Source organism: Sebastes fasciatus, chromosome 7 (genome assembly GCF_043250625.1).
Source record: "Sebastes fasciatus isolate fSebFas1 chromosome 7, fSebFas1.pri, whole genome shotgun sequence".
NCBI classification, from domain to species: Eukaryota; Metazoa; Chordata; class Actinopteri; order Perciformes; family Sebastidae; genus Sebastes; species Sebastes fasciatus.
The window spans coordinates 837,352-864,056 of record NC_133801.1 but is presented as its reverse complement, the minus strand read 5'-3'; the positions used below and the strand labels follow the sequence as shown (position 1 = coordinate 864,056).

At 43.3% G+C, this 26,705-nt stretch overlaps 1 protein-coding gene across 2 annotated transcripts in view; it reads left to right on the top strand.

Annotated features, from left to right (window-relative positions):
- atg16l2 (ATG16 autophagy related 16-like 2 (S. cerevisiae)) overlaps nucleotides 1-24,585 on the top strand; it is a 106,998-nt gene extending 82,413 nt beyond the window's left edge. The window contains exons 2-18 of one of the 2 annotated variants that reach the window (XM_074640884.1): nucleotides 488-545; nucleotides 631-709; nucleotides 4,738-4,811; nucleotides 5,078-5,329; nucleotides 6,030-6,095; nucleotides 6,223-6,312; nucleotides 10,356-10,409; nucleotides 10,494-10,596; nucleotides 11,186-11,291; nucleotides 11,528-11,598; nucleotides 11,891-11,962; nucleotides 12,099-12,219; nucleotides 12,936-13,041; nucleotides 15,281-15,433; nucleotides 17,408-17,455; nucleotides 22,450-22,551; nucleotides 23,473-24,585. In XM_074640884.1, coding sequence (XP_074496985.1) covers nucleotides 488-545; nucleotides 631-709; nucleotides 4,738-4,811; nucleotides 5,078-5,329; nucleotides 6,030-6,095; nucleotides 6,223-6,312; nucleotides 10,356-10,409; nucleotides 10,494-10,596; nucleotides 11,186-11,291; nucleotides 11,528-11,598; nucleotides 11,891-11,962; nucleotides 12,099-12,219; nucleotides 12,936-13,041; nucleotides 15,281-15,433; nucleotides 17,408-17,455; nucleotides 22,450-22,551; nucleotides 23,473-23,566 — 1,649 coding nt within the window. In that variant the 3' untranslated portion in view covers nucleotides 23,567-24,585. The remainder of the gene's footprint in view (nucleotides 1-487; nucleotides 546-630; nucleotides 710-4,737; nucleotides 4,812-5,077; nucleotides 5,330-6,029; nucleotides 6,096-6,222; nucleotides 6,313-10,355; nucleotides 10,410-10,493; nucleotides 10,597-11,185; nucleotides 11,292-11,527; nucleotides 11,599-11,890; nucleotides 11,963-12,098; nucleotides 12,220-12,935; nucleotides 13,042-15,280; nucleotides 15,434-17,407; nucleotides 17,456-22,449; nucleotides 22,552-23,472) is intronic. The other variant, XM_074640885.1, reaches the window with a different exon arrangement.
- Nucleotides 24,586-26,705: the final 2,120 nt, after the last annotated feature.

Genomic DNA, 26,705 nt, shown 5'->3' with positions numbered 1-26,705 from the left:
TGAGATATGTTGATGGAGTCTGGTTGACTCATTCCATCCACAGATGGTTATCTACAGCTGAACCTGACTGACGATCAACAGTTCCATCTGTCACCGTAAACCAGTTCCTTTTATTTTGTTGACATTCAGAGACAGGAAGTTGTTCCACTTCCTCTACGCAGTGACTCATCTGTGACAGATCATCACTCTGCTGCTCACGGATGGAACAAACGATTAAAATTAGATTACGTTTATATATATTTTATTTTATTAAAGAGTGCAGGTGGAACGTAAAGAAAGCAGATATGTGAAGGAAGTCAAAACACAAAAAAGACACTTTTTTTACAAGCTGATAAAATCCTTTTTGTTCATGTCGTTGAACATTTATATCATCGTCCTCAAATATTTGTACATTTTGAAGCAATAAGGCTGTTGAATGTTAAATTGGTCCGATTTTAAATGGAGTCTGGTCGGTCGGCTGCACTGATTCCCTCCTCTGTGTTCTCAGACACTCGGCTGCTGGACAAAACCAGTCTGACTAAAGGACTCCTGAGCTGCTCCGTCAGGTAACTCACACCTGATGATGATGATGATGATGATGAAGATGATGCTGATGCTGATGCTGAGGGTGTGTTTGTTCTGTCCACCCAGGCGTCCCTCCTCTGACAGCAGCTGCTCTCTCTCCTCTCTGCTTCACCACAACAACCAGCTGAAGAAGACTACCGGAGAGGTACGACCGACACACAGCTGCCGACCAACATCTGGACGCCGCGGAGACGAGAAAACACACGTTTTTTTAAATGGAGTTTGGTTCAGAGACGTCGTCCCCGGTGTCTTATCTGGTGTCTTATCTGGTGAAACACTCAAACCAAAACGTTCCTGCAGTCAGGACTCCTGGAGACGGAGGTGTTAGTTAAACTCTGTTTTAAAATGTAGATGTTAGTTCGCTACAATCTTTCTATATCGTGTATTTGGAGAGCTGACTGATCTGATCTGTGATCGAGTCCCGTCTCTGTGTCCCCGTACAGACCACTATCACTGATCACTGTGACACTGATCTGTGATCGAGTCCCGTCTGTGAGACTGAAGGAAACTGATGAAACATGAGGATTCAAAAAAGTCTGAATATTTTAAGAGAAAAATAGTCATTAAGTTTAATTCAGAATATTACGAGAAAAAAAAGTCTCAATATTTTGAGAAAATAGTTAAAATATTACAAGATAAAATACAGAATATCTCAATATTAAATCTGGAGAGAAAAGCCACAATATTTAATTAAGAAAATTTAATATTTTGAGAGGAAAAAAGGCATTAAGTTTTTTTTCAAAGTTAAGTTTATTAAGTTTAGTTTAGAATATTAGGAGAGAAAAAAGTTGAGATATTTTGACAAAAAGTCAAAATATTAAAAAATATATATATATATTTTGAGAGAAAAAAAGTCCTAACTTTTTCAAAGTTATGTAAAAAAAATTAAGTTTAGTTCAGAATATTACGAGAAAAACTTTTTGGAAAAAGCAAAAGTCTGAATATTTTCAGAAAATAGTTAGAATATTACGAGATAAAAGACAGTATCTGAATATAAAAACTGGAGTATATTTTGAGAACTAAAGTGTGAATATTGTGACCGATACTGAAGGAAACTTAAAGATTCCGTTTCCTCTGATGTTGAAATGGATTAATGGACCTTTATTGTGGAGGGATGATGATGTCATCAGGAAGAGGAATATTTTGAAAGAAAAAAAGTAATTAAGTTCAAGTTTTTTTTAATTAATATTTATATAATTAATATTTATATATAATATTTATATATATTTTTCAAGAAAAAAGTCAGAATATTCTGAGAAAAATTTGGAATATTTAAAGAAAATAAGTTGAATATTCTGACTAGAGGCTGCAGAACCTGCATCTTTGACTCGGCCGTAAACTATTATCTATTATATTATATTATATAATAATTATATAATATAATGTTTTTATTATATTATCATATACTATAATTATATAATAATCATAGTATATAATTATTATATAATATAATTATAATAATTATATAAAATTATTAAACCTTTGTAGGGGTTCTACTTAGTAGGTTTTGGTTATTAGCAAAATAATTAATAAATAATAATAGAATTATTAATATTAATAAAGATTATCAATAAACATCAATAATAAACGGGGCACCACCCTGGAATCAGGGACCAATGACCAAAACGTTAATATAGTCTCATTATATAGGCTAAACTATCAGTTTGGAACATTGATTAATAATTCAATTAATAACTATAACCAAAATAGAAAGTAAAGGTTGAAGGATATCGGAGTTCTTGACATAGCAGAGGTTGGCATTATTCACTCTTGTGCAACATTAAAGAGACCAGCATGTATATTCCACAAACATTTATTTACAAGATAATAAAGGTTCAAAACACAATATTAATCTAACTAAATAACTAAACTAAAACAAACCAAACACAGTGTGTGCGTGTGTGTGTGTGTGTGTGTGTGAGAGAGAGAGAGAGAGGGTGGGGGGAAACAAGATGGGTTCTTGTCTCAAAATGTCTGTATGGCCTACAAACAAAATGGCGAGCACTGTAAAACTACAAAGATGGCGGAATTAAAGATGGCCGCCAGCATGTCATCACGTGACCTCTTTGTTCTTCTGAGCACATGTGCTCAAGAAGGACAGACCATAGATCAGAAGCAGAACTGCTTTGCAAGTTCTGGACTTGAGAGCCGCTCACCTCAAGCCGGTCAGGAGAGATGAGCGAGTAGAAAGAGAGGGAACAAAGAAATTCCTCTGGTTTTGTTCTGTGTGAATGTTAGAGTGGCCAATGAGGACTGAGCTTGGTCCACGGCCAATGAGAGCATACCTCCAGGATTCTGAGAAGACAGCTCACTGTGTCTGCCACCAGAAATGGCAGGTCCCTACACCTACTATCTATTATTAATAATCTAATATTATTTCAGACTCAAAAATGTACTACAGTACATCTCTCAGCTGTTTAGAATAAAAATGATTATACACATGCGTGTAACATGTGGCGTGTAACGTGTAATATGTGGTGTGTAACGTGGTGTGTAACGTGTAATATGTGGTGTGTAACGTGTAACGTGGCGTGTAACATGTGGCGTGTAACGTGTAACATGTGGTGTGTAACGTGTGGCGTGTAACGTGTAACATGTGGTGTGTAACATGTGGCGTGTAACGTGTAACATGTGGTGTGTAACGTGTGGCGTGTAACGTGTAATGTGTGGTGTGTGGCGTGTAACATGTGGCGTGTAGCGTGTAACGTGTGGCGTGGTGTGTAACGTGTGGTGTGTAACATGTGGTGTGTTACATGTAACGTGTGGTGTGTAACGTGTAACGTGTGGTGTGTAACATGTGGTGTGTAACGTGTGGTGTGTAACGTGTAACGTGTGGTGTGTAACATGTGGTGTGTAACGTGTGGTGTGTAACGTGTAGCGTGTAACGTGGTGAGTAACGTGTGGTGTGTAACGTGTAATGTGTGGTGTGTAACATGTGGTGTGTAACGTGTGGTGTGTAACGTGTAGCGTGTAACGTGGTGAGTAACGTGTGGTGTGTAACGTGTAATGTGTAACGTGTGGTGTGTAACGTGTAGCGTGTAACATGTGGTGTGTAACGTGTGGTGTGTAACGTGTAGCGTGTAACATGTGGTGTGTAACGTGTGGTGTGTAACGTGTAGCGTGTAACGTGGTGAGTAACGTGTGGTTTGTTACATGTAACGTGTGGCGTGTGGTGTGTAACGTGTAATGTGTAACGTGTGGTGTGTAACGTGTAACGTGTGGTGTGTAACATGTGGTGTGTAACGTGTGGTGTGTAACGTGTAACGTGTGGTGTGTAACATGTGGTGTGTAACGTGTGGTGTGTAACGTGTAGCGTGTAACGTGGTGAGTAACGTGTGGTGTGTAACGTGTAATGTGTGGTGTGTAACATGTGGTGTGTAACGTGTGGTGTGTAACGTGTAGCGTGTAACGTGGTGAGTAACGTGTGGTGTGTAACGTGTAATGTGTAACGTGTGGTGTGTAACGTGTAGCGTGTAACATGTGGTGTGTAACGTGTGGTGTGTAACGTGTAGCGTGTAACATGTGGTGTGTAACGTGTGGTGTGTAACGTGTAGCGTGTAACGTGGTGAGTAACGTGTGGTTTGTTACATGTAACGTGTGGCGTGTGGTGTGTAACGTGTAATGTGTAACGTGTGGTGTGTAACGTGTAGCGTGTAACATGTGGTGTGTAACGTGTGGTGTGTAACGTGTAGTGTGTAACGTGGTGAGTAACGTGTGGTTTGTTACATGTAACGTGTGGTGTGTAACGTGTAATGTGTAACGTGTAGCGTGTAACATGTGTGTAACGTGTGGTGTGTAACGTGTAGCGTGTAACGTGGTGAGTAACGTGTGGTTTGTTACATGTAACGTGTGGCGTGTGGTGTGTAACGTGTAATGTGTAACGTGTGGTGTGTAACGTGTGGTTTGTTACATGTAACGTGTGGCGTGTGGTGTGTAACGTGTGGTTTGTTACATGTAACGTGTGGCGTGTGGTGTGTAACGTGTAATGTGTAACGTGTGGTGTGTAACGTGTGGTTTGTTACATGTAACGTGTGGCGTGTGGTGTGTAACGTGTGGTGTGTAACGTGTAGCGTGTGGTGTGTAACATGTGGTGTGTAACGTGTAACGTGTGGCGTGTAACCTGTAGTGTGTATGGCGTGGCTCACTCTTCTGTGGTTCCTGCTTGTGTCTCAGCTGGCCTATCAGGTGGTGGAGCTGCAGCAGCAGATTAAAACCAAAGAAGGTGATCTGGAGGAGCAACATGACAGGTGAGCAGCACACCTGAACACACCTGATCACACCTGATCACACCTGAACACACCTGATCACACTTGAACACACCTGATCACACCTGTTCACACCTGAACTCACACCTGAACTCACCTGAACTCACCTGATCACACCTGAACACACCTGATCACACCTGAACACACCTGATCACACCTGAACTCACCTGAACACACCTGAACACACCTGAACACATCTGATCACACCTGAACCTTTTTTTCTGAAATCTTCCTACCCCCCGTCTCAGGCTGTTGGAGGGGGAGCGGCGGCTGGCGGGTGCGTTTGATGCTCACCGGGCGCTGCAGCAGCGGGTGGAGCAGGTTCAGGAGGAGAACGGGGCGTTGAAGACGGAGTACGACGCCCTGCTGGAGCGTCAGAGAGGGGCGGAGTCAAGACTCCGGGAGGAGAAGGTCAGAGGGGGACACCTGCTGGAGGACATGATCCACCTGAAACAGCAGGCCGCCGCCCGCATGAACAGCCGCAATGAACGCAAGTCCAGGTACCTGAACGTGCCTCAACACACCTGTTCATCACACCTGAACACACCTGAACACAACCTCACACAACTGAACTCACCTTAACTCACCTGAACACACCTGAACACTCCTTAACTCACCTGAACTCACCTGTTCACACCTGAACACACCTGAACGCACGTGTTCATCACACCTGAACTCACCTGAACACTCCTGAACACACCTGAACACTCCTGAACACACCCGATTTCACCTGAACTCACCTGAACACACCTGTTCATCACACCTGAACTCACCTGAAATCACATGAACGCACCTGTACTCACCTGAACACACTTGTTCACACTTGAACTTACCCTTTTCACACCTGTTCACAACTGAACTCACCTGTTCACACCTGAACACACCTGAACTCCCCTGAACTCATCTGAACTCCCCTGTTCACACCTGAACGCACCTGTTCATCACACCTGAATGCACCTGAACTCACATGAACACACCTGAACTCACCTGTTCACACCTGAACTCACCTGTTCACTGAACACACCTGAACTCACCTGAACACACCTGATCACACCTGAACACACCTGATCACACCTGAACTCACCTGTTCACTGAACACACCTGAACTCAGCTGAACTCACCTGAACACACCTGTTCACTGAACACACCTGAACTCACCTGAACACACCTGAACTCACCACTCCTGTCTGTTTTCATCAGAGCTCGAGAAGCTAACCTGCAGAAGGAGCTGCAGACTGCTGTGAGGTCAAAGGTCACCGTGGACAGGTAAGATCCACCTCTGTATGTAGCTATATATATAGATATATATATATATTTTAAAAAGTCAGAGTGTGTGTGTGATGACGACGATGATGACGATGACGTTGATGATGATGATGATTTTGTGTTCCAGTTGTTCGAGCGCTCCGACCTCCAGATCCACGTCTCCAAAGACGGAGAACCAACCCGAGTCCACCGAGAGATGCCACACCAGACTGTTCAGGTTCATCTCACCTGAACTACCTTAAGTTATTAATCAGATGATGAGGTCATGATGAGGTCACGATGTTAGCTGGAGGCTAACGCTAGCAGTGGGTTAACATTGGCTGGAGGCTAAAGCTAGCAGTGGGCTAACATTAGCTGGAGGCTAACGCTAGCAGTGGGCTAACATTGGCTGGAGGCTAAAGCTAGCAGTGGGCTAACATTAGCTGGAGGCTAACGCTAGCAGTGAGCTAACATTAGCTGGAGGCTAACGCTAGCAGTGGGCTAACATTGGCTGGAGGCTAACGCTAGCAGTGGGCTAACATTAGCTGGAGGCTAACGCTAGCAGTGAGCTAACATTAGCTGGAGGCTAACGCTAGCAGTGGGCTAACATTAGCTGGAGGCTAACGCTAGCAGTGGGCTAACATTAGCTGGAGGCTAACGCTAGCAGTGGGCTAACATTAGCTGGAGGCTAACGCTAGCAGTGGGCTAACATTAGCTGGAGGCTAACGCTAGCAGTGGGCTAACATTAGCTGGAGGCTAACGCTAGCAGTGGGTTAACATTGGCTGGAGGCTAAAGCTAGCAGTGGGCTAACATTAGCTGGAGGCTAACGCTAGCAGTGGGCTAACATTGGCTGGAGGCTAAAGCTAGCAGTGGGCTAACATTAGCTGGAGGCTAACGCTAGCAGTGAGCTAACATTAGCTGGAGGCTAACGCTAGCAGTGGGCTAACATTGGCTGGAGGCTAACACTAGCAGTGGGCTAACATTAGCTGGAGGCTAACGCTAGCAGTGAGCTAACATTAGCTGGAGGCTAACGCTAGCAGTGGGCTAACATTAGCTGGAGGCTAACGCTAGCAGTGGGCTAACATTAGCTGGAGGCTAACGCTAGCAGTGGGCTAACATTAGCTGGAGGCTAACGCTAGCAGTGGGCTAACATTAGCTGGAGGCTAACGCTAGCAGTGGGCTAACATTAGCTGGAGGCTAACGCTAGCAGTGGGCTAAAGCTCCACATCTAAATGTCCTCTGTGTTGTTGTCTGAATCCAGATCTCAGACATTAGAGATGAGTAACTGTGATTGGAGCTCTAGAGCTACAATATCAGAGAAGCGTTTCAGAGACGGAGAGAAATGATGCTAATAGTTTAGCATGATGCTAACAGCAGCTAACGTGAGCCGCTAGCTGCTGTGGACCAGCTAGCTAGCTCACTTTAAACCTTCCTCTGATATGAATGTTGATATGAACGTTGATATGAACTGATATGAACTGATATGAATGTTGAATGTTGATATGAACTGATATGAACGTTGATATGAACTGATATGAACGTTGATATGAACTGATATGAATGTTGATATGAACTGATATGAATATTGATATGAACTGATATGAATGTTGATATGAACTGATATGAACGTTGATATGAACTGATATGAACTGATATGAATGTTGATATGAACTGATATGAATGTTGATATGAACTGATATGAACTGATATGAACGTTGATATGAACTGATATGAACTGATATGAATGTTGATATGAACTGATATGAACGTTGATATGAACTGATATGAATGTTGATATGAACTGATATGAATGTTGATATGAACTGATATGAACTGATATGAACGTTGAATGTTGATATGAACTGATATGAACGTTGAATGTTGATATGAACTGATATGAATGTTGATATGAACTGATATGAACGTTGATATGAACTGATATGAACGTTGATATGAACTGATATGAATGTTGATATGAACTGATATGAACTGATATGAACTGATATGAACTGATATGAACGTTGAATGTTGATATGAACTGATATGAATGTTGATATGAACTGATATGAACGTTGATATGAACTGATATGAATGTTGATATGAACTGATATGAATGTTGATATGAACTGATATGAATGTTGATATGAACTGATATGAACGTTGAATGTTGATATGAACTGATATGAACGTTGATATGAACTGATATGAACTGATATGAACGTTGATATGAACTGATATGAACTGATATGAATGTTGAATGTTGATATGAACTGATATGAACGTTGATATGAACTGATATGAACGTTGATATGAACTGATATGAACTGATATGAACGTTGAATGTTGATATGAACTGATATGAACGTTGAATGTTGATATGAACGTTGATATGAACTGATATGAACGTTGAATGTTGATATGAACTGATATGAACGTTGATATGAACTGATATGAACTGATATGAACGTTGATATGAACTGATATGAACGTTGAATGTTGATATGAACTGATATGAACGTTGATATGAACTGATATGAACTGATATGAACGTTGATATGAACTGATATGAACTGATATGAACGTTGAATGTTGATATGAACTGATATGAACGTTGAATGTTGATATGAACGTTGATATGAACTGATATGAACGTTGAATGTTGATATGAACTGATATGAACGTTGATATGAACTGATATGAATGTTGATATGAACTGATATGAATGTTGATATGAACTGATATGAATGTTGATATGAACTGATATGAATGTTGATATGAACTGATATGAACTGATATGAACTGATATGAACGTTGAATATTGATATGAACTGATATGAACGTTGATATGAACTGATATGAACGTTGAATGTTGATATGAACTGATATGAATGTTGATATGAACTGATATGAACGTTGATATGAACTGATATGAATGTTGATATGAACTGATATGAACGTTGATATGAACTGATATGAACGTTGATATGAACTGATATGAATGTTGAATGTTGATATGAACTGATATGAATGTTGATATGAACTGATATGAACTGATATGAATGTTGATATGAACTGATATGAATGTTGATATGAACTGATATGAACGTTGATATGAACTGATATGAATGTTGATATGAACTGATATGAATGTTGATATGAACTGATATGAATGTTGATATGAACTGATATGAATGTTGAATGTTGATATGAACTGATATGAATGTTGATATGAACTGATATGAACGTTGATATGAACTGATATGAACGTTGATATGAACTGATATGAATGTTGAATGTTGATATGAACTGATATGAATGTTGATATGAACTGATATGAACTGATATGAATGTTGATATGAACTGATATGAACTGATATGAACGTTGATATGAACTGATATGAACGTTGATATGAACTGATATGAATGTTGATATGAACTGATATGAACGTTGATATGAACTGATATGAATGTTGATATGAACTGATATGAACGTTGATATGAACTGATATGAATGTTGATATGAACTGATATGAATGTTGATATGAACTGATATGAACGTTGATATGAACTGATATGAATGTTGATATGAACTGATATGAATATTGATATGAACTGATATGAATGTTGATATGAACTGATATGAACGTTGATATGAACTGATATGAATGTTGATATGAACTGATATGAATGTTGAATGTTGATATGAACTGATATGAACGTTGATATGAACTGATATGAACGTTGATATGAACTGATATGAATGTTGATATGAACTGATATGAACGTTGATATGAACTGATATGAATGTTGATATGAACTGATATGAACGTTGATATGAACTGATATGAATGTTGATATGAACTGATATGAATATTGATATGAACTGATATGAATGTTGATATGAACTGATATGAACGTTGATATGAACTGATATGAATGTTGATATGAACTGATATGAATGTTGAATGTTGATATGAACTGATATGAATGTTGATATGAACTGATATGAATGTTGATATGAACTGATATGAATGTTGATATGAACTGATATGAATGTTGAATGTTGATATGAACTGATATGAATGTTGATATGAACTGATATGAATGTTGATATGAACTGATATGAATGTTGATATGAACTGATATGAATGTTGATATGAACTGATATGAATGTTGAATGTTGATATGAACTGATATGAACGTTGATATGAACTGATATGAATGTTGTCGGTAGATGCTCAGTCAGTAAATGAATAAGTGTCTGTGTGTGTTTGTCTCAGATCAGCGTCGGCTACGTCTCCGAGGATCCTGTCCTCCATCAGAGAGCTCTTTGAGTGAGTCCTCTCCTCCTGCCCCCCCGCCTCATTACTTATTCATGATTCATGTTTATTGTATGTAAATGAGTCCTGTGATGTCAGCAGGAAGAGGCGTGGCCACTCCGTCTGCAGTCTGGAGGAGGATCTGGGTCCTGTAGGAGTCTGTCTGTCTGCCAGAGTCCCCGCTAGAGCTCTCCACGTCCTGGTGAGTAACACACTGTCCTCATGGAGACGAAGACATGGTCCTCTGTCTCCCTCCTCTGGACTCAACACGAACTGATTCACAGTAAAAGTCGCATTATATATAAAAGATATACTGTATATATATATTTGAAGTAAAAGTCATTATTACATGAAAAAACTTGAGAAAAAAAGAATTTCAAGATAAAGTAATATAAGGAGGAACATTTTAATATTCATATAAGTGATAACGTTACATCACATGGTTGTAATATTTCAAAGAATAAAAGACGTAACATTTAAAAAATAGATGAACAAAATATCTGTTGGAATATTTTAATATATAACGAGAAAGAGTTACGAGACAAAAGATGTAATATTAAATGATTTACAATAATAAATATATACATACATTTACATACTGATCTCCTTTACGGTTCATTTAGAACTGATTAAACATGAGTGTTTAATTTGTGATTAATGGTGATTAATATGGACAGCCCGATTAATAATGTAATATACATCATGAGTTATGAGTGAGGAGATATCAGTGTTGGTGGATTCAGTGATGCTCAGCGAGGATGTAAACAGGAAGCTGTCTCTCTGTCTGCCAGGAGGCCCATGAGCAAGGCATCAACGCTGTGAGGTTCAGCTCCAGCTCTCAGCTGCTGGCCACCGGAGGAACCGACACTGTCATCAAACTGTGGGAGGTCAGAGCAGGTACGTTATTATTATGATGATTATTATGATTATTATTATTTAATATTATTATGATTATAATTATTAATTATTATGATTATGATTATGATTATTTATTATTATTATTATTTATGATTATTATTATTGTTATTTATTATTATTATTATTAGTAGTAGTAGTAGTAGTATTAGTATTATTAGTATTATTATGATCATGTTTGTGATGAGGTGTTGTGACCTCACTGATGATGTCACCAGGCTCGCTGACTCACAGAGCGTCTCTGGACGGCAGCACAGAGGGGATCACCTGCATCGAGTTCGACCCCACGGTGAGTATCGCCTGGCGAGTCGATACCGACTCTGCTTCTTTACGGCATTTTTCATTTTGGTCCATAGATAAAATCATTTTTTCTACATTTCTGATTCAACGTCAGGAGAATCTCAGCGCTGATCGGCTTTCTCAACACGGCGTCACACCAATTCCACGTGTTTGCATCATCCGCGTTGCGTCGCCCGGCGTAGATTTGCGTCCGTGCATTGACTTTGTACGATATGTAAAAGAATGTCTTTGTGTTCGGTGTGAACTGTTTTACAGTCTGATGTCTGTGGACGTGTTTTCAGGGTTTGAGGATCCTCGCAGCGTCCTACGATAAGTCGGCCTTGTTGTGGCGGCTGGATGACTCCGTTCCCAAGGTAACCACGACAAACACGGAAACTCTCGTACATTTAGTCTGAACATCAGACATCAGTCAACAACTTCAGCATGTCTGCTTGTCTTCTTGGTGTTTCATTCAGTCTCTGTCTCATCTGTCTGTCTCACCTGTCTCAGTTGACTCTAACAGGTCACAGCAGGAAGGTAACAGCAGCGAGGTTCAGCGGTTGTCTTCATCAGGTGGTGACAGGAAGCGCAGACAGAACCATCAGACTGTGGGACCTGCAGAGAGCCGCCTGTGAGTCTGATCAATACCTGATCACTGATCAAAAACTGATCAATACCTGACCACTGATCAATACTTGACCAATGATCAATACCTGACCACTGATCAATAACTAATCAATACCTGACCACTGATCAATACCTGATCACTGATCAAAAACTGATCAATACCTGACCACTGATCAATACTTGACCAATGATCAATACCTGACCACTGATCAATTACTGTTCAATAACTGACCACTGATCAATAACTAATCAATACCTGACCACTGATCAATACCTGATCACTAATCAATAACTGATCAATACCTGATCAATGATCAATAACTGATCAATACCTGACCACTGATCAATACCTGACCACTGATCAATTACTGATCAATACCTGACCACTGATCAATACCTGATCAATATCTGATCACTAATCAATAACTGATCAATACCTGACCACTGATCAATACCTGACCAATGATCAATTACTGATCAATACCTGACCACTGATCAATACCTGACCAATGATCAATTACTGATCAATACCTGATCACTAATCAATAACTGATCAATACCTGATCAATGATCAATAACTGATCAATACCTGACCACTGATCAATTACTGATCAATACCTGATCACTGATCAATAACTGATCAATACCTGACCAATGATCAATTACTGATCAATACCTGATCAATATTAAGGACTGATTAAGGTGGACTTGTGTCTGCAGGTGTGCAGGTAGTTGAAGTGGCGTCATACTGCAGTGACCTGGTCTGTTCTGAGAACTGGATCATCAGCGGACACTACGACTCCAAGATCAGAGTCTGGGACACCAGGTGACCACTTCACTCATTCACCACTTCACTCATTCACCAATTCATTCATTCACCACCTCACTCATTCACCACTTCACTCATTCGCCACTTCACCACTTCACTCATTCACCACTTCACTCATTCACCACCTCAATCATTCATCACTTCACTCATTCACCACCTCACTCATTCACCACTTCACTCATTCACCACCTCACTCATTCACCACCACACTCATTCACCACTTCACTCATTCACCACTTCACTCATTCACCACCTCACTCATTCACCACTTCACTGAGTCACCACTTCGCTCATTCACCACTTCACTCGTTCACCAACTCACTCATTCACCACTTCACTGAGTCACCACTTCACTCATTCACCACCTCACTCATTCACCACTTCACTCATTCACCACCTCACTCATTCACCACTTCACTCATTCACCACCTCACTCATTCACCACCTCACTCATTCACCACTTCACTGAGTCACCACTTCACTCATTCACCACTTCTCTCATTCACCACCTCACTCATTCACCACCACACTCATTCACCACCTCGCTCATTCACCACTTCACTCGTTCACCACTTCACTCATTCACCACCTCACTCATTCACCACTTCACTGAGTCACCACTTCACTCATTCACCACTTCGCTCATTCACTACCTCACTCATTCACCACCACACTCATTCACCACTTCACTCATTCACCACTTCACTCATTCACCACTTCACTCATTCACCACCTCACTCATTCACCACTTCACTGAGTCACCACTTCGCTCATTCACCACCTCACTCATTCACCACCACACTCATTCACCACTTCGCTCATTCACCACTTCACTCGTTCACCACTTCACTCATTCACCACCTCACTCATTCACCACTTCACTGAGTCACCACTTCACTCATTCACCACTTCGCTCATTCACCACCTCACTCATTCACCACCACACTCATTCACCACTTCACTCATTCACCACTTCACTCATTCACCACCTCACTCATTCACCACTTCACTGAGTCACCACTTCACTCATTCACCACTTTGCTCATTCACCACCTCACTCATTCACCACTTCACTCATTCACCACTTCACTCATTCACCACCTCACTCATTCACCACTTCACTGAGTCACCACTTCGCTCATTCACCACCTCACTCATTCACCACCACACTCATTCACCACTTCACTCATTCACCACCTCACTCATTCACCACCTCACTCATTCACCACCTCACTCATTCACCACTTCACTGAGTCACCACTTCACTCATTCACCACTTCGCTCATTCACCACCTCACTCATTCACCACCACACTCATTCACCACTTCGCTCATTCACCACTTCACTCATTCACCACTTCACTCATTCACCACCTCACTCATTCACCACTTCACTGAGTCACCACTTCGCTCATTCACCACCTCACTCATTCACCACCACACTCATTCACCACTTCACTCATTCACCACCTCACTCATTCACCACCTCACTCATTCACCACTTCACTGAGTCACCACTTCACTCATTCACCACTTCGCTCATTCACCACCTCACTCATTCACCACCACACTCATTCACCACCACACTCATTCACCACCACACTCATTCACCACTTCACTCATTCACCACCTCACTCATTCACCACCACACTCATTCACCACTTCACTGAGTCACCACTTCACTCATTCACCACCTCACTCATTCACCACTTCACTCGGTGTGGACAGTAGAATCTCCGCTCTGATTTAAACTCTCACCGTCGCCACGGTGATTCCCCCTCTCCCTCTGTTACCTAGCAACAGCTCAGCTCACAGGACCCCCTCCCCCTCCTCCATTCACACACCAGCATCTCCTCTCCCTGCTCCTGATTGGTCAGATTTTCTATTTAATTAATTTGTTATTTAAATAATCTAATTTTCATACAGAGTCTAAATAATAATAATATTAATAAGTAATAAATAATGATAATAAATAAATTAAATTAAATTACATTCAAATTAAAACATTATTTTCCGCTACATGACGGAGGTCTGAGCTCTCTGAGTCCTTCTAGTTCATCATAAGGGTATTTTTTATTTTATTCTTTTTATTCTTTAGTTTATCCCTTCCTTACAGTTTATTTTATTGTATAATTTATCATTTATTTTTATATTATTTTTATACTGTAAAATATTTTTGCAGATTTGGAATGAAATCAAATAAAGTATTATTTTAAAACTGATGGTTTGTCCCTCAGGACGGTCAGCTGCGTCCAGGAGCTCCCCGCTCAGGGGAAGGTCACCTCGCTGGACATCAGCTCCGACCACCGTCAGCTGCTCAGCTGTTGCCGTGACGACTGCCTCCAGCTGGTGGACCTGAGGAGGCGGAGCAACGAGCGCGTCTGCTTCAGGTAGGGACAGATGTCCCACAGGTAGAGACAGACGTCCCACAGTCTTCAGGTAGAGACAGAGGTCCCACAGTCTTCAGGTAGAGACAGACGTCCAACAGGTAGAGACAGACGTCCCACAGTCTTCAGGTAGAGACAGACGTTCCACAGGTAGAGACAGGAGTCCTCTTCAGGTAGAGACAGACGTCCTCCTCAGGTAGAGACAGACGTCCCACAGTCTTCAGGTAGAGACAGACGTCCCACAGGTAGAGACAGGAGTCCTCTTCAGGTAGAGACAGACGTCCCACAGGTAGAGACAGGAGTCCTCTTCAGGTAGAGACAGACGTCCTCCTCAGGTAGAGACAGACGTCCCACAGTCTTCAGGTAGAGACAGACGTCCTCTTCAGGTAGAGACAGACGTCCTCTTCAGGTAGAGACAGACGTCCCACAGTCTTCAGGTAGAGACAGACGTCCTCTTCAGGTAGAGACAGACGTCCTCCTCAGGTAGAGACAGACGTCCCACAGTTTTCAGGTAGAGACAGACGTCCTCTTCAGGTAGAGACAGACGTCCTCTTCTAGTAGAGACAGACGTCCCACAGTCTTCAGGTAGAGACAGGAGTCCTCTTCAGGTAGAGACAGACGTCCTCTTCAAGTAGAGACAGACGTCCCACAGTCTTCAGGTAGAGACAGGAGTCCTCTTCAGGTAGAGACAGACGTCCTCCTTAGGTAGAGACAGAATATCCTCCTCAGGTAGAGACAGACGTCCCACAGTCTTCAGGTAGAGACAGGAGTCCTCTTCAAGTAGAGACAGACGTCCCACAGTCTTCAGGTAGAGACAGGAGTCCTCTTCAGGTAGAGACAGACGTCCTCCTTAGGTAGAGACAGAATATCCTCCTCAGGTAGAGACAGACGTCCCACAGTCTTCAGGTAGAGACAGGAGTCCTCTTCAGGTAGAGACAGACATCCCGCAGTCTTCAGGTAGAGACAGGAGTCCTCTTCAAGTAGAGACAGACGTCCCACAGTCTTCAGGTAGAGACAGGAGTCCTCTTCAGGTAGAGACAGACATCCCGCAGTCTTCAGGTAGAGACAGGAGTCCTCTTCAGGTAGAGACAGACATCCGCAGTCTTCAGGTAGAGACAGGAGTCCTCTTCAGGTAGAGACAGACATCCGCAGTCTTCAGGTAGAGACAGGAGTCCTCTTCAGGTAGAGACAGACATCCCGCAGTCTTCAGGTAGAGACAGGAGTCCTCTTCAGGTAGGGACAGACGTCCCACAGTTTTCAGGTAGAGACAGACGTCCTCTTCAGGTAGAGACAGACGTCCTCTTCAAGTAGAGACAGACGTCCCACAGTCTTCAGGTAGAGACAGGAGTCCTCTTCAGGTAGAGACAGACGTCCTCCTTAGGTAGAGACAGAATATCCTCTTCAGGTAGAGACAGACGTCCCACAGTCTTCAGGTAGAGACAGGAGTCCTCTTCAGGTAGAGACAGACGTCCTCCTCAGGTAGAGACAGGAGTCCTCTTCAAGTAGAGACAGACGTCCCACAGTCTTCAGGTAGAGACAGGAGTCCTCTTCAGGTAGAGACAGACATCCCGCAGTCTTCAGGTAGAGACAGGAGTCCTCTTCAGGTAGAGACAGACATCCCGCAGTCTTCAGGTAGAGACAGGAGTCCTCTTCAGGTAGAGACAGACGTCCCACAGTTTTCAGGTAGAGACAGACGTCCTCTTCAGGTAGAGACAGACGTCCCGCAGTCTTCAGGTAGAGACAGGAGTCCTCTTCAGGTAGGGACAGACGTCCCACAGTTTTCAGGTAGAGACAGACGTCCTCTTCAGGTAGAGACAGACGTCCCACAGTCTTCAGGTAGAGACAGACGTCCTCTTCAGGTAGAGACAGACGTCCTCTTCAGGTAGAGACAGACGTCCTCTTCAGGTAGAGACAGACGTCCCACAGTCTTCAGGTAGAGACAGATGTCCCACGGTGATGTCTGTCTGTGTGTTTCAGAGCTGAAGGCTTCAAATGTGGCAGTGACAGCAGCAAGGCTGTGATCAGGTCAGTTATTACACTCTTTCACACCGATGACCCGGGTCAGACCGGGGTTATCTGACCCGGGTCAGACCGGGGTTATCTGACCCGGGTCAGACCGGGGTTATCTGACCCGGGTCAGACCGGGGTTATCTGACCCGGGGCAGACCGGGGTTATCTGACCCGGGTCAGACCGGGGTTATCTGACCCGGGGCAGACCGGGGTTACCTGACCCGGGGTTACCTGACCCAGGTTACCTGACCCGGGGCAGACCGGGGTTATCTGACCCGGGGCAGACCGGGGTTATCTGACCCGGGTCAGACCGGGGTTATCTGACCCGGGGCAGACCGGGGTTACCTGACCCGGGGTTACCTGACCCAGGTTACCTGACCCGGGGTTACCTGACCTGGGTCAGGTAACCCCGGTCTGACCCGGGTCAGGTAACCCCGGTCTGACCCAGCAGCAACATTAATACACTTTCCATGTCTCTATCTGTAGAATATGTCCCGGAGTAAATCTCTTCTGATCCCTTACTGGTTTGAAATGGGGAATATCAACATTCAGAGTCCCTCCATTTAACCCCATCAGGCTAAAGAACACTTCTGTCCATCAGTCCATCTTGCTAAAGACATGTCCATCCAGAGGACAGATGATCATGTTTTAATGGGTTATGTCTGAATAATGTGATGTGTTTTGTTTTTTGTCTGATGAGTCTTACTTGTCTGTCTGTCTCTATGGTAACAGGATGTCTGTCTGTCTCTATGGTAACAGGACGTCTGTCTGTCTCTATGGTAACAGGACGTCTGTCTGTCTCTATGGTAACAGGACGTCTGTCTGTCTCTATGGTAACAGGACGTCTGTCTGTCTCTATGGTAACAGGATGTCTGTCTGTCTCTATGGTAACAGGACGTCTGTCTGTCTCTATGGTAACAGGACGTCTGTCTGTCTCTATGGTAACAGGACGTCTGTCTGTCTCTATGGTAACAGGACGTCTGTCTGTCTCTATGGTAACAGGATGTCTGTCTGTCTCTATGGTAACAGGACGTCTGTCTGTCTCTATGGTAACAGGACGTCTGTCTGTCTCTATGGTAACAGGACGTCTGTCTGTCTCTATGGTAACAGGACGTCTGTCTGTCTCTATGGTAACAGGACGTCTGTCTGTCTCTATGGTAACAGGACGTCTGTCTGTCTCTATGGTAACAGGATGTCTGTCTGTCTCTATGGTAACAGGATGTCTGTCTGTCTCTATGGTAACAGGATGTCTGTCTGTCTCTATGGTAACAGGATGTCTGTCTGTCTCTATGGTAACAGGATGTCTGTCTGTCTCTATGGTAACAGGACGTCTGTCTGTCTCTATGGTAACAGGACGTCTGTCTGTCTCTATGGTAACAGGACGTCTGTCTGTCTCTATGGTAACAGGACGTCTGTCTGTCTCTATGGTAACAGGATGTCTGTCTGTCTCTATGGTAACAGGATGTCTGTCTGTCTCTATGGTAACAGGATGTCTGTCTGTCTCTATGGTAACAGGATGTCTGTCTGTCTCTATGGTAACAGGATGTCTGTTGGATGTGTACTTTCTCTCAAACTGAGCTGCCTAGAGATGCAAAATGAATTTCAGTGCAAATTGACAATAGTTGTATGGTATCGTATTTATATTCAAGATTCAAGATTCAAGATTCAAGATGTTTATTGTCACGCCGGTTGTACAGGTACAAACGTGTGAAATACTTTTCGCTAGGAAGCTCCATTAAATAATAAATTATATTACATTTACATTACAATTATAAAAGGAAATACTTTATACAAGGGCATATTAAGAACATATGTATTAACAGTATAAGAAATTTTTTTGTGTAAGAATGTGTCAAATTAATTATCGATTTAAAAGTCTGATGGCCTGGGGGAAAAAACTGTTCCTCAGTCTGCTGGTGAGAGTCCTGGGGGTCCTGTATCTTCTACCAGAGGGCAGGAGGGAGAACAGGCTGATGTGGGGGTGTGTCGTGTCCTTAATGACCCTCAGGGACTTCCTGAGGCACCGCTGGGTGTAAAGCTCCTGCAGGCTGGGCAGCTCGCACCCGGTGATGTGTTGGGCCGAGCGCACCACCCTTTCCAGCGCCTTACGGTCCACGTTGGTGCAGCTGCCGAACCAGGTGGTGAAGCAGCCTGTCAGGAGGCTCTCTATGGTGCCCCGGTAGAAGTCCCTGAGGATTTGCGGTTTCAGTCTGAAAGTCTTGAGTCGCCTCAGAGCGTACAGTCTCTGCTGGGTCTTCCTGACTACAGCGGTGGTGTGGGTGGCCCATGTCAAGTCCTTATGGATGTTGACACCCAGGTATTTAAAGGTGTCCACCCTCTCCACCGCTGTGCCGTTGATGGTGACTGGGGGGTGAGTGCAACCCCCCCTCCTGTAATCCACGATGACCTCCTTGGTCTTTGAGATGTTCAGGGAGAGGTGGTTGTTCTGACACCACTGTTCCAGGGTGGTCACCTCCTCCCTGTAAGCCATCTCGTCGCCATGGGAGATCAACCCCACAACTGCTGTGTCGTCCGCAAACTTCACGATGGTGTTTGAAGCTCTTGTTGCCACACAGTCGTGGGTGTAGAGGGAGTACAGGAGGGGGCTGAGAACACAGCCCTGAGGCGCTCCTGTGCTTAGAGTCAGTGAAGTCGAGGTGAGGTTGTTGATTCTCACCACCTGGGGGCGTCCCGTCAGAAAGTCCAGGATCCAGTCACACAGTGGTGTGTTCAGGCCCAGATCCTTGAGCTTACTGATATAACACTTAAAGCTGCTTTATCATGTAAAAGACATGAACATCTCACTTTTTACAATATGGGACCTTTAAAGGGAGAAACATGCAAAGAAGAAAACTGAGCAGCGTTCATCAGTTTGTCCTGATGTTCAGAGGAAGAATGTGATGAAGAGTCCTGATGCTGAAAAGCTGCAATCATCGATTCAGACATAAAAACATCAAATCAAATCTTAAATTCATCGTTTAGCTCCTGGTTTATTAAAACACATTCTGCATCCAGCAGGGAACCAGCTGACAGGAAGCTGATCATCTGCTGCCTGAGTAATGATAGAGTGGTGATATTTATTATACTATTATTACTATTATTACTATTATTATTATTACTATTATTATTATTGTTATTATTATTATTACTATCGTTATTATTATTACTATTATTATTATTATTACTATCGTTATTATTATTATTTCTATCATTACTATTATTACTATTATTATTATTATTTTTTAGTAATAATAATAATAATAATAATAATAATATTATTATTACTATTGTTATTATTATTATTTCTATCATTACCATTGTTATTATTATTATTATTTCTATCATTATTATTATTATCGTTATTATTATTATTATTATTGTTATTATTATTATTATTTCTATCATTATTATTATTATCGTTATTATTATTGTTATTATTGTTATTATTATTGTTATTATTGTTATTATTATTATTGTTATTGTTATTGTTATTGCGTCCTGTATTTATTATCAGTCTTCATGTTTGTGATCAAACGTTCCACCAGAATAACTGAGAGATGAGAAGCTGCTGGTTCATTTCCTGCAGTTTCCATGACAACAGCAGCAGGACCAGGATGCTCTGAGTCAGCGACAGAGACCCTCTGAACATGTTAACGGGGTTCCCTGCTGGGTTCTCTCTGAGGTTCCCTGCTGGGTTTTCTCTGAGGTTCCTTGCTGGTTTCTCTCTGAGGTTCTCTCTGAGGTTCTCTCTGAGGTTCCCTGCTTGGTTCTCCCTGAGGTTCTCTCTGATGTTCCCTCTGAGGTTCTCTCTGAGGTTCCCTGCTGGTTTCTCTCTGAGGTTCTCTCTGAGGTTCTCTCTGAGGTTCCCTGCTTGGTTCTCCCTGAGGTTCTCTCTGAGGTTCCCTGCTGGGTTTTCTCTGAGGTTCTCTCTGAGGTTCCCTGCTGGTTTCTCTCTGAGGTTCTCTCTGAGGTTCTCTCTGAGGTTCCCTGCTTGGTTCTCCCTGAGGTTCTCTCTGAGGTTCCCTGCTGGGTTCTCTCTGATGTTCCCTCTGAGGTTCTCTCTGAGGTTCCCTGCTGCTGGGTTCTCTCTGATGTTCTCTCTGAGGTTCTCTCTGAGGTTCCCTGCTTGGTTCTCCCTGAGGTTCTCTCTGAGGTTCCCTGCCTGGTTCTCTCTGAGGTTCTCTCTGAGGTTCTCTGCTTGGTTCTCTCTGATGTTCTCTCTGAGGTTCCCTCTGAGGTTCTCTCTGAGGTTCCCTGCTGGGTTCTCTCTGATGTTCTCTCTGAGGTTCCCTCTGAGGTTCTCTCTGAGGTTCTCTCTGAGGTTCTTTCTGAGGTTCTCTCTGAGGTTCCCTGCTGCTGGGTTCTCTGTGATGTTCTCTCTGAGGTTCTCTCTGAGGTTCCCTGCTTGGTTCTCCCTGAGGTTCTCTCTGAGGTTCTCTCTGAGGTTCTCTCTGAGGTTCTCTCTGAGGTTCCCTGCTGCTGGGTTCTCTGTGATGTTCTCTCTGAGGTTCTTTCTGAGGTTCTCTCTGAGGTTCCCTGCTGCTGGTTTCTCTGTGATGTTCTCTCTGAGGTTCTCTCTGAGGTTCTCTCTGAGGTTCTTTCTGAGGTTCTCTCTGAGGTTCCCTGCTGCTGGTTTCTCTGTGATGTTCTCTCTGAGGTTCTTTCTGAGGTTCTCTCTGAGGTTCCCTGCTGCTGGTTTCTCTGTGATGTTCTCTCTGAGGTTCTTTCTGAGGTTCCCTCTGAGGTTCTCTCTGAGGTTCCACACAGAACCCAGCAGGAGCAGCTGATCGCTCCTCCTCATTACAGGATGAAACTAACAAAACAGTAAAACGAGTTCGTTTTTTACAGTGTGAACGTCTCAACGACTAAATCACACTGAAACAACGTGAACTCTTCGATGGTTAAACTTTATCTTTATTCTACAAGTTCTCAGTTCTCCTGAAACAATATCAGGACTCCACATTAACGCTGAGTCCTTGTTCTCTCTCTCTCTCTCTCTCTCTCTTCAGTCCAGACGGCTGCTTCCTCGCGGCCGGATCAGCTGATGGCGCCGTTTACATCTGGAACGTCTCCACCGGCAACCTGGAGACCCGCCTACCTGACAAACACAGGTAACAGAACCCAGATCATTGATCATCCATCAGCTGATCAGAACCCAGATCATTGATCATCCATCAGCTGATCAGAACACAGATCATTGATCATCCATCAGCTGATCAGAACCCAGATCATTGATCATCCATCAGCTGGTCAAAACCCAGATCATTGATCATCCATCAGCTGATCAGAACACAGATCAGGTTTAATAGAAACATCCGAGGCTCCAGGACGCTTCCCTGAGGAACTCCTCATGTTATTCAAGTACAGAGATGATTTAGTAAATGTTTTACTAATGTAGTATTGTATTTAATATGTATTGAATGTGTACATGTTGGAGTGTCTATAAGTTTAAATGGAAAGATTAAAGGCCCCGGGACGTGGCCCTGGGGGATTCCAGTTATTAAAGACAAACAAGATTTATGAAATGTATCAACCACATGCCTCGTCCGTTCAGCTCCTTTAACGACCTCCATGCTCTGCTTCTCCTGGATTTAACATGGGGGGGTGCAGGTCGTATCCACGACGACCCTCCAACGTTTTACACTCTCTGAGGTTTGTTTTGGTTTGACAGAACGGATATGACGTCACGTTACTCAGACTAACTCAATAAAAACGGTAACTTCCTTCTACCTCCACATAGACTCAAAACCGTAAAACAAAATCACGATATGTAGGTGAATTCCCCCCCCTTACTAGTTTAATATAAAAAATAGAGGACCCAGGCCGCCTCCCTGAGGAACACCGCCTCCCTGAGGGACACCGCCTCCCTGAGGAACACCGCCTCCCTGAGGGACACCGCCTCCCTGAGGGACACCGCCTCCCTGAGGGACGCCGCCGCCGCCCCCCCTGAGGGACGCCGCCCCCCCTGAGGGACGCCGCCTACAGCAATGTTGTACCGTCCCTTTAATGAACCCTCTCCTCTCTGTCTCCAGCTCGTCCATCAGCGCCGTCTCCTGGTCTCTGTCCGGTCAGTACGTCGTCAGCGTGGACAGGAGCAGGCGGGCCGTCCTCTGGAGTGACTTCTGAGAGGTCACGTTGTCACGGCAACACGCCACGCCGTAAAAGCCGGACTGATCTGGGAGCCATCAGAGGGAACGTTTGTGGGTTTGTTTGTTTTTAGCTCGTTGTTGATTGGACGAAACGGAAATTTCCTGCTTGGTGCCTTTTTTTGTATTTTATAACGTCAGTGGGGACGACGAGGGACAACGAGGGACAACGAGGGACAGCCGTTCACCTTCACATGAAGCTTTATAACTGTAGAACTGAACGAAGGGAAACCTGCAACCAAAACACGGAAACATTGAACCAGCCTTCACGTCGACCTTCATCAAGGTCATCACACCTTTAACCCTTCGGCCTCGCTTTAAGGACGCCGCTCCGACGTCCTCAGAGGACAAAAAAAGTCTGCGTCAAAAAACATGAACCTATCTACAGTCGGTGTTTCTGCAACTACGGGCAGTTTAACGTCCCAGCAATTATGGATTTATGTTTAATTATCAGTGCAATAAACATAAACACAACATTATTACACATCTGGACATGACACATAATGTGAGTTAATAAAACATAAGGAGCGTTTTCTGGGTTTTCTTCATCAATGTTGACATAAATGAGCTAATTCAATTGTTGAATTCATTTTTAGTAGATGAAATTTAAATGTCTTAAAAATAATATAGAAATGTAAAAATCAAAACGTATAAAATGATTATAGGACATTTAATGATAAAAAAACATAGAAACTAAACTTGTTACAGATTAAAATGTGAACCACTAGATGTACTCTTGTGTACCTGTTTATATATATTAATACTCTGATGGTTCATTCATTCTTTCATCTGGGAGAGTTCAAAGTGACCGTCGTTGCAGAAACACTCAGATATTAATATTATTTTCCACGTTCACCGAGTTAAATCTCAACATCAGTCCTCAGATCACAACGACCAAATATTCATTCATTTTCTGAGTTTTAACCCTTTAAATGCCGGTTTGTTTATAATGTATATATATATATATATATATATACTGTATATATGTACTGTATACATCACAGCAGAAACGCAGGAAAGAAGCGCGCTAAAGAAGCGCGGTAAAGAAGCGCAGTAAAGAAGAGCAGCAGAACGCGGTAAAGAAACACGGTAAAGAAACGCGGTAAAGAAGTGCGGTAAAGAAACACGGTAAAGAAACGCAGTAAAGAAGAGCAGCAGAATGCGGTAAAGAAACACGGTAAAGAAACGCGGTAAAGAAGTGCGGTAAAGAAACACGGTAAAGAAACGCAGTAAAGAAGAGCAGCAGAACGCGGTAAAGAAACACAGTAAAGAAACGCGGTAAAGAAGTGCGGTAAAGAAACACGGTAAAGAAACGCAGTAAAGAAGAGCAGCAGAACGCGGTAAAGAAACACAGTAAAGAAACGCGGTAAAGAAGTGCGGTAAAGAAACACGGTAAAGAAACGCAGTAAAGAAGAGCAGCAGAACGCGGTAAAGAAACACAGTAAAGAAACGCGGTAAAGAAGTGCGGTAAAGAAACACGGTAAAGAAACGCAGTAAAGAAGAGCAGCAGAACGCGGTAAAGAAGCGCGGTAAAGAAACGCAGTAAAGAAGAGCAGCAGAACGCGGTAAAGAAACGCGGTAAAGAAACGCAGTAAAGAAGAGCGGCAGAACGCGGTAAAGAAGCGCGGTAAAGAAACGCAGTAAAGAAGAGCAGCAGAACGCGGTAAAGAAGCGCGGTAAAGAAACGCAGTAAAGAAGAGCAGCAGAACGTGGTAAAGAAGCGCGGTAAAGAAACGCAGTAAAGAAGAGCAGCAGAACGCGGTAAAGAAACACGGTAAAGAAACGCGGTAAAGAAGTGCGGTAAAGAAACACGGTAAAGAAACGCAGTAAAGAAGAGCAGCAGAACGCGGTAAAGAAGCGCGGTAAAGAAACGCGGTAAAGAAACACAGTAAAGAAACGCGGTAAAGAAGTGCGGTAAAGAAACACGGTAAAGAAACGCAGTAAAGAAGAGCAGCAGAACGCGGTAAAGAAACACAGTAAAGAAACGCGGTAAAGAAGTGCGGTAAAGAAACACGGTAAAGAAACGCAGTAAAGAAGAGCAGCAGAACGCGGTAAAGAAGCGCGGTAAAGAAACGCAGTAAAGAAGAGCAGCAGAACGCGGTAAAGAAACGCGGTAAAGAAACGCAGTAAAGAAGAGCGGCAGAACGCGGTAAAGAAGCGCGGTAAAGAAACGCAGTAAAGAAGAGCAGCAGAACGTGGTAAAGAAGCGCGGTAAAGAAACGCAGTAAAGAAGAGCAGCAGAACGCGGTAAAGAAACACGGTAAAGAAACGCGGTAAAGAAGTGCGGTAAAGAAACACGGTAAAGAAACGCAGTAAAGAAGAGCAGCAGAACGCGGTAAAGAAGCGCGGTAAAGAAACGCAGTAAAGAAGAGCAGCAGAACGTGGTAAAGAAACGCGGTAAAGAAGTGCGGTAAAGAAGCGCAGCGGCCAACCTTGTTGTGTTTTGTCGGGTTCTTTTTGATACTGTTTTGTTTTCGGTGTTATTTATTTGGTGATTTTAAAAGGAACTTTTTATTTAACGAGGGAAGAAGTTAAAGATGTTCTCTGGATATTATGGGATGTAACACAATAATGCAGCTGTACTTCGATAGACGGATATACAGAAGTGTTTACTAACAGTAAATATAACAGTTTTAATAAAATATGTCTTGATATTGTAACCAATTTTGTAATTATTTATTATATTTATTTGTGATTTTTAAAGCTAATAAGCTACGATAGCTTCCTCTCCGGCCCCCCCGTCCACCCAGCGCTGTCACTGTCTACGTCCTGTCCTCATCACTTACGTCCTGTCCTCATCGCCTACGTCCTGTCGCCTACGTCCTGTCCTCATCGCCTACGTCCTGTCCTCATCGCCTACGTCCTGTCCTCATCGCCTACGTCCTGTCCTCATCGCCTACGTCCTGTCGCCTACGTCCTGTCCTCATCGCCTACGTCCTGTCCTCATCGCCTACGTCCTGTCCTCATCGCCTACGTCCTGTCGCCTACGTCCTGTCCTCATCGCCTACGTCCTGTCCTCATCGCCTACGTCCTGTCGCCTACGTCCTGTCCTCATCGCCTACGTCCTGTCGCCTACGTCCTGTCCTCATCGCCTACGTCCTGTCCTCATCGCCTACGTC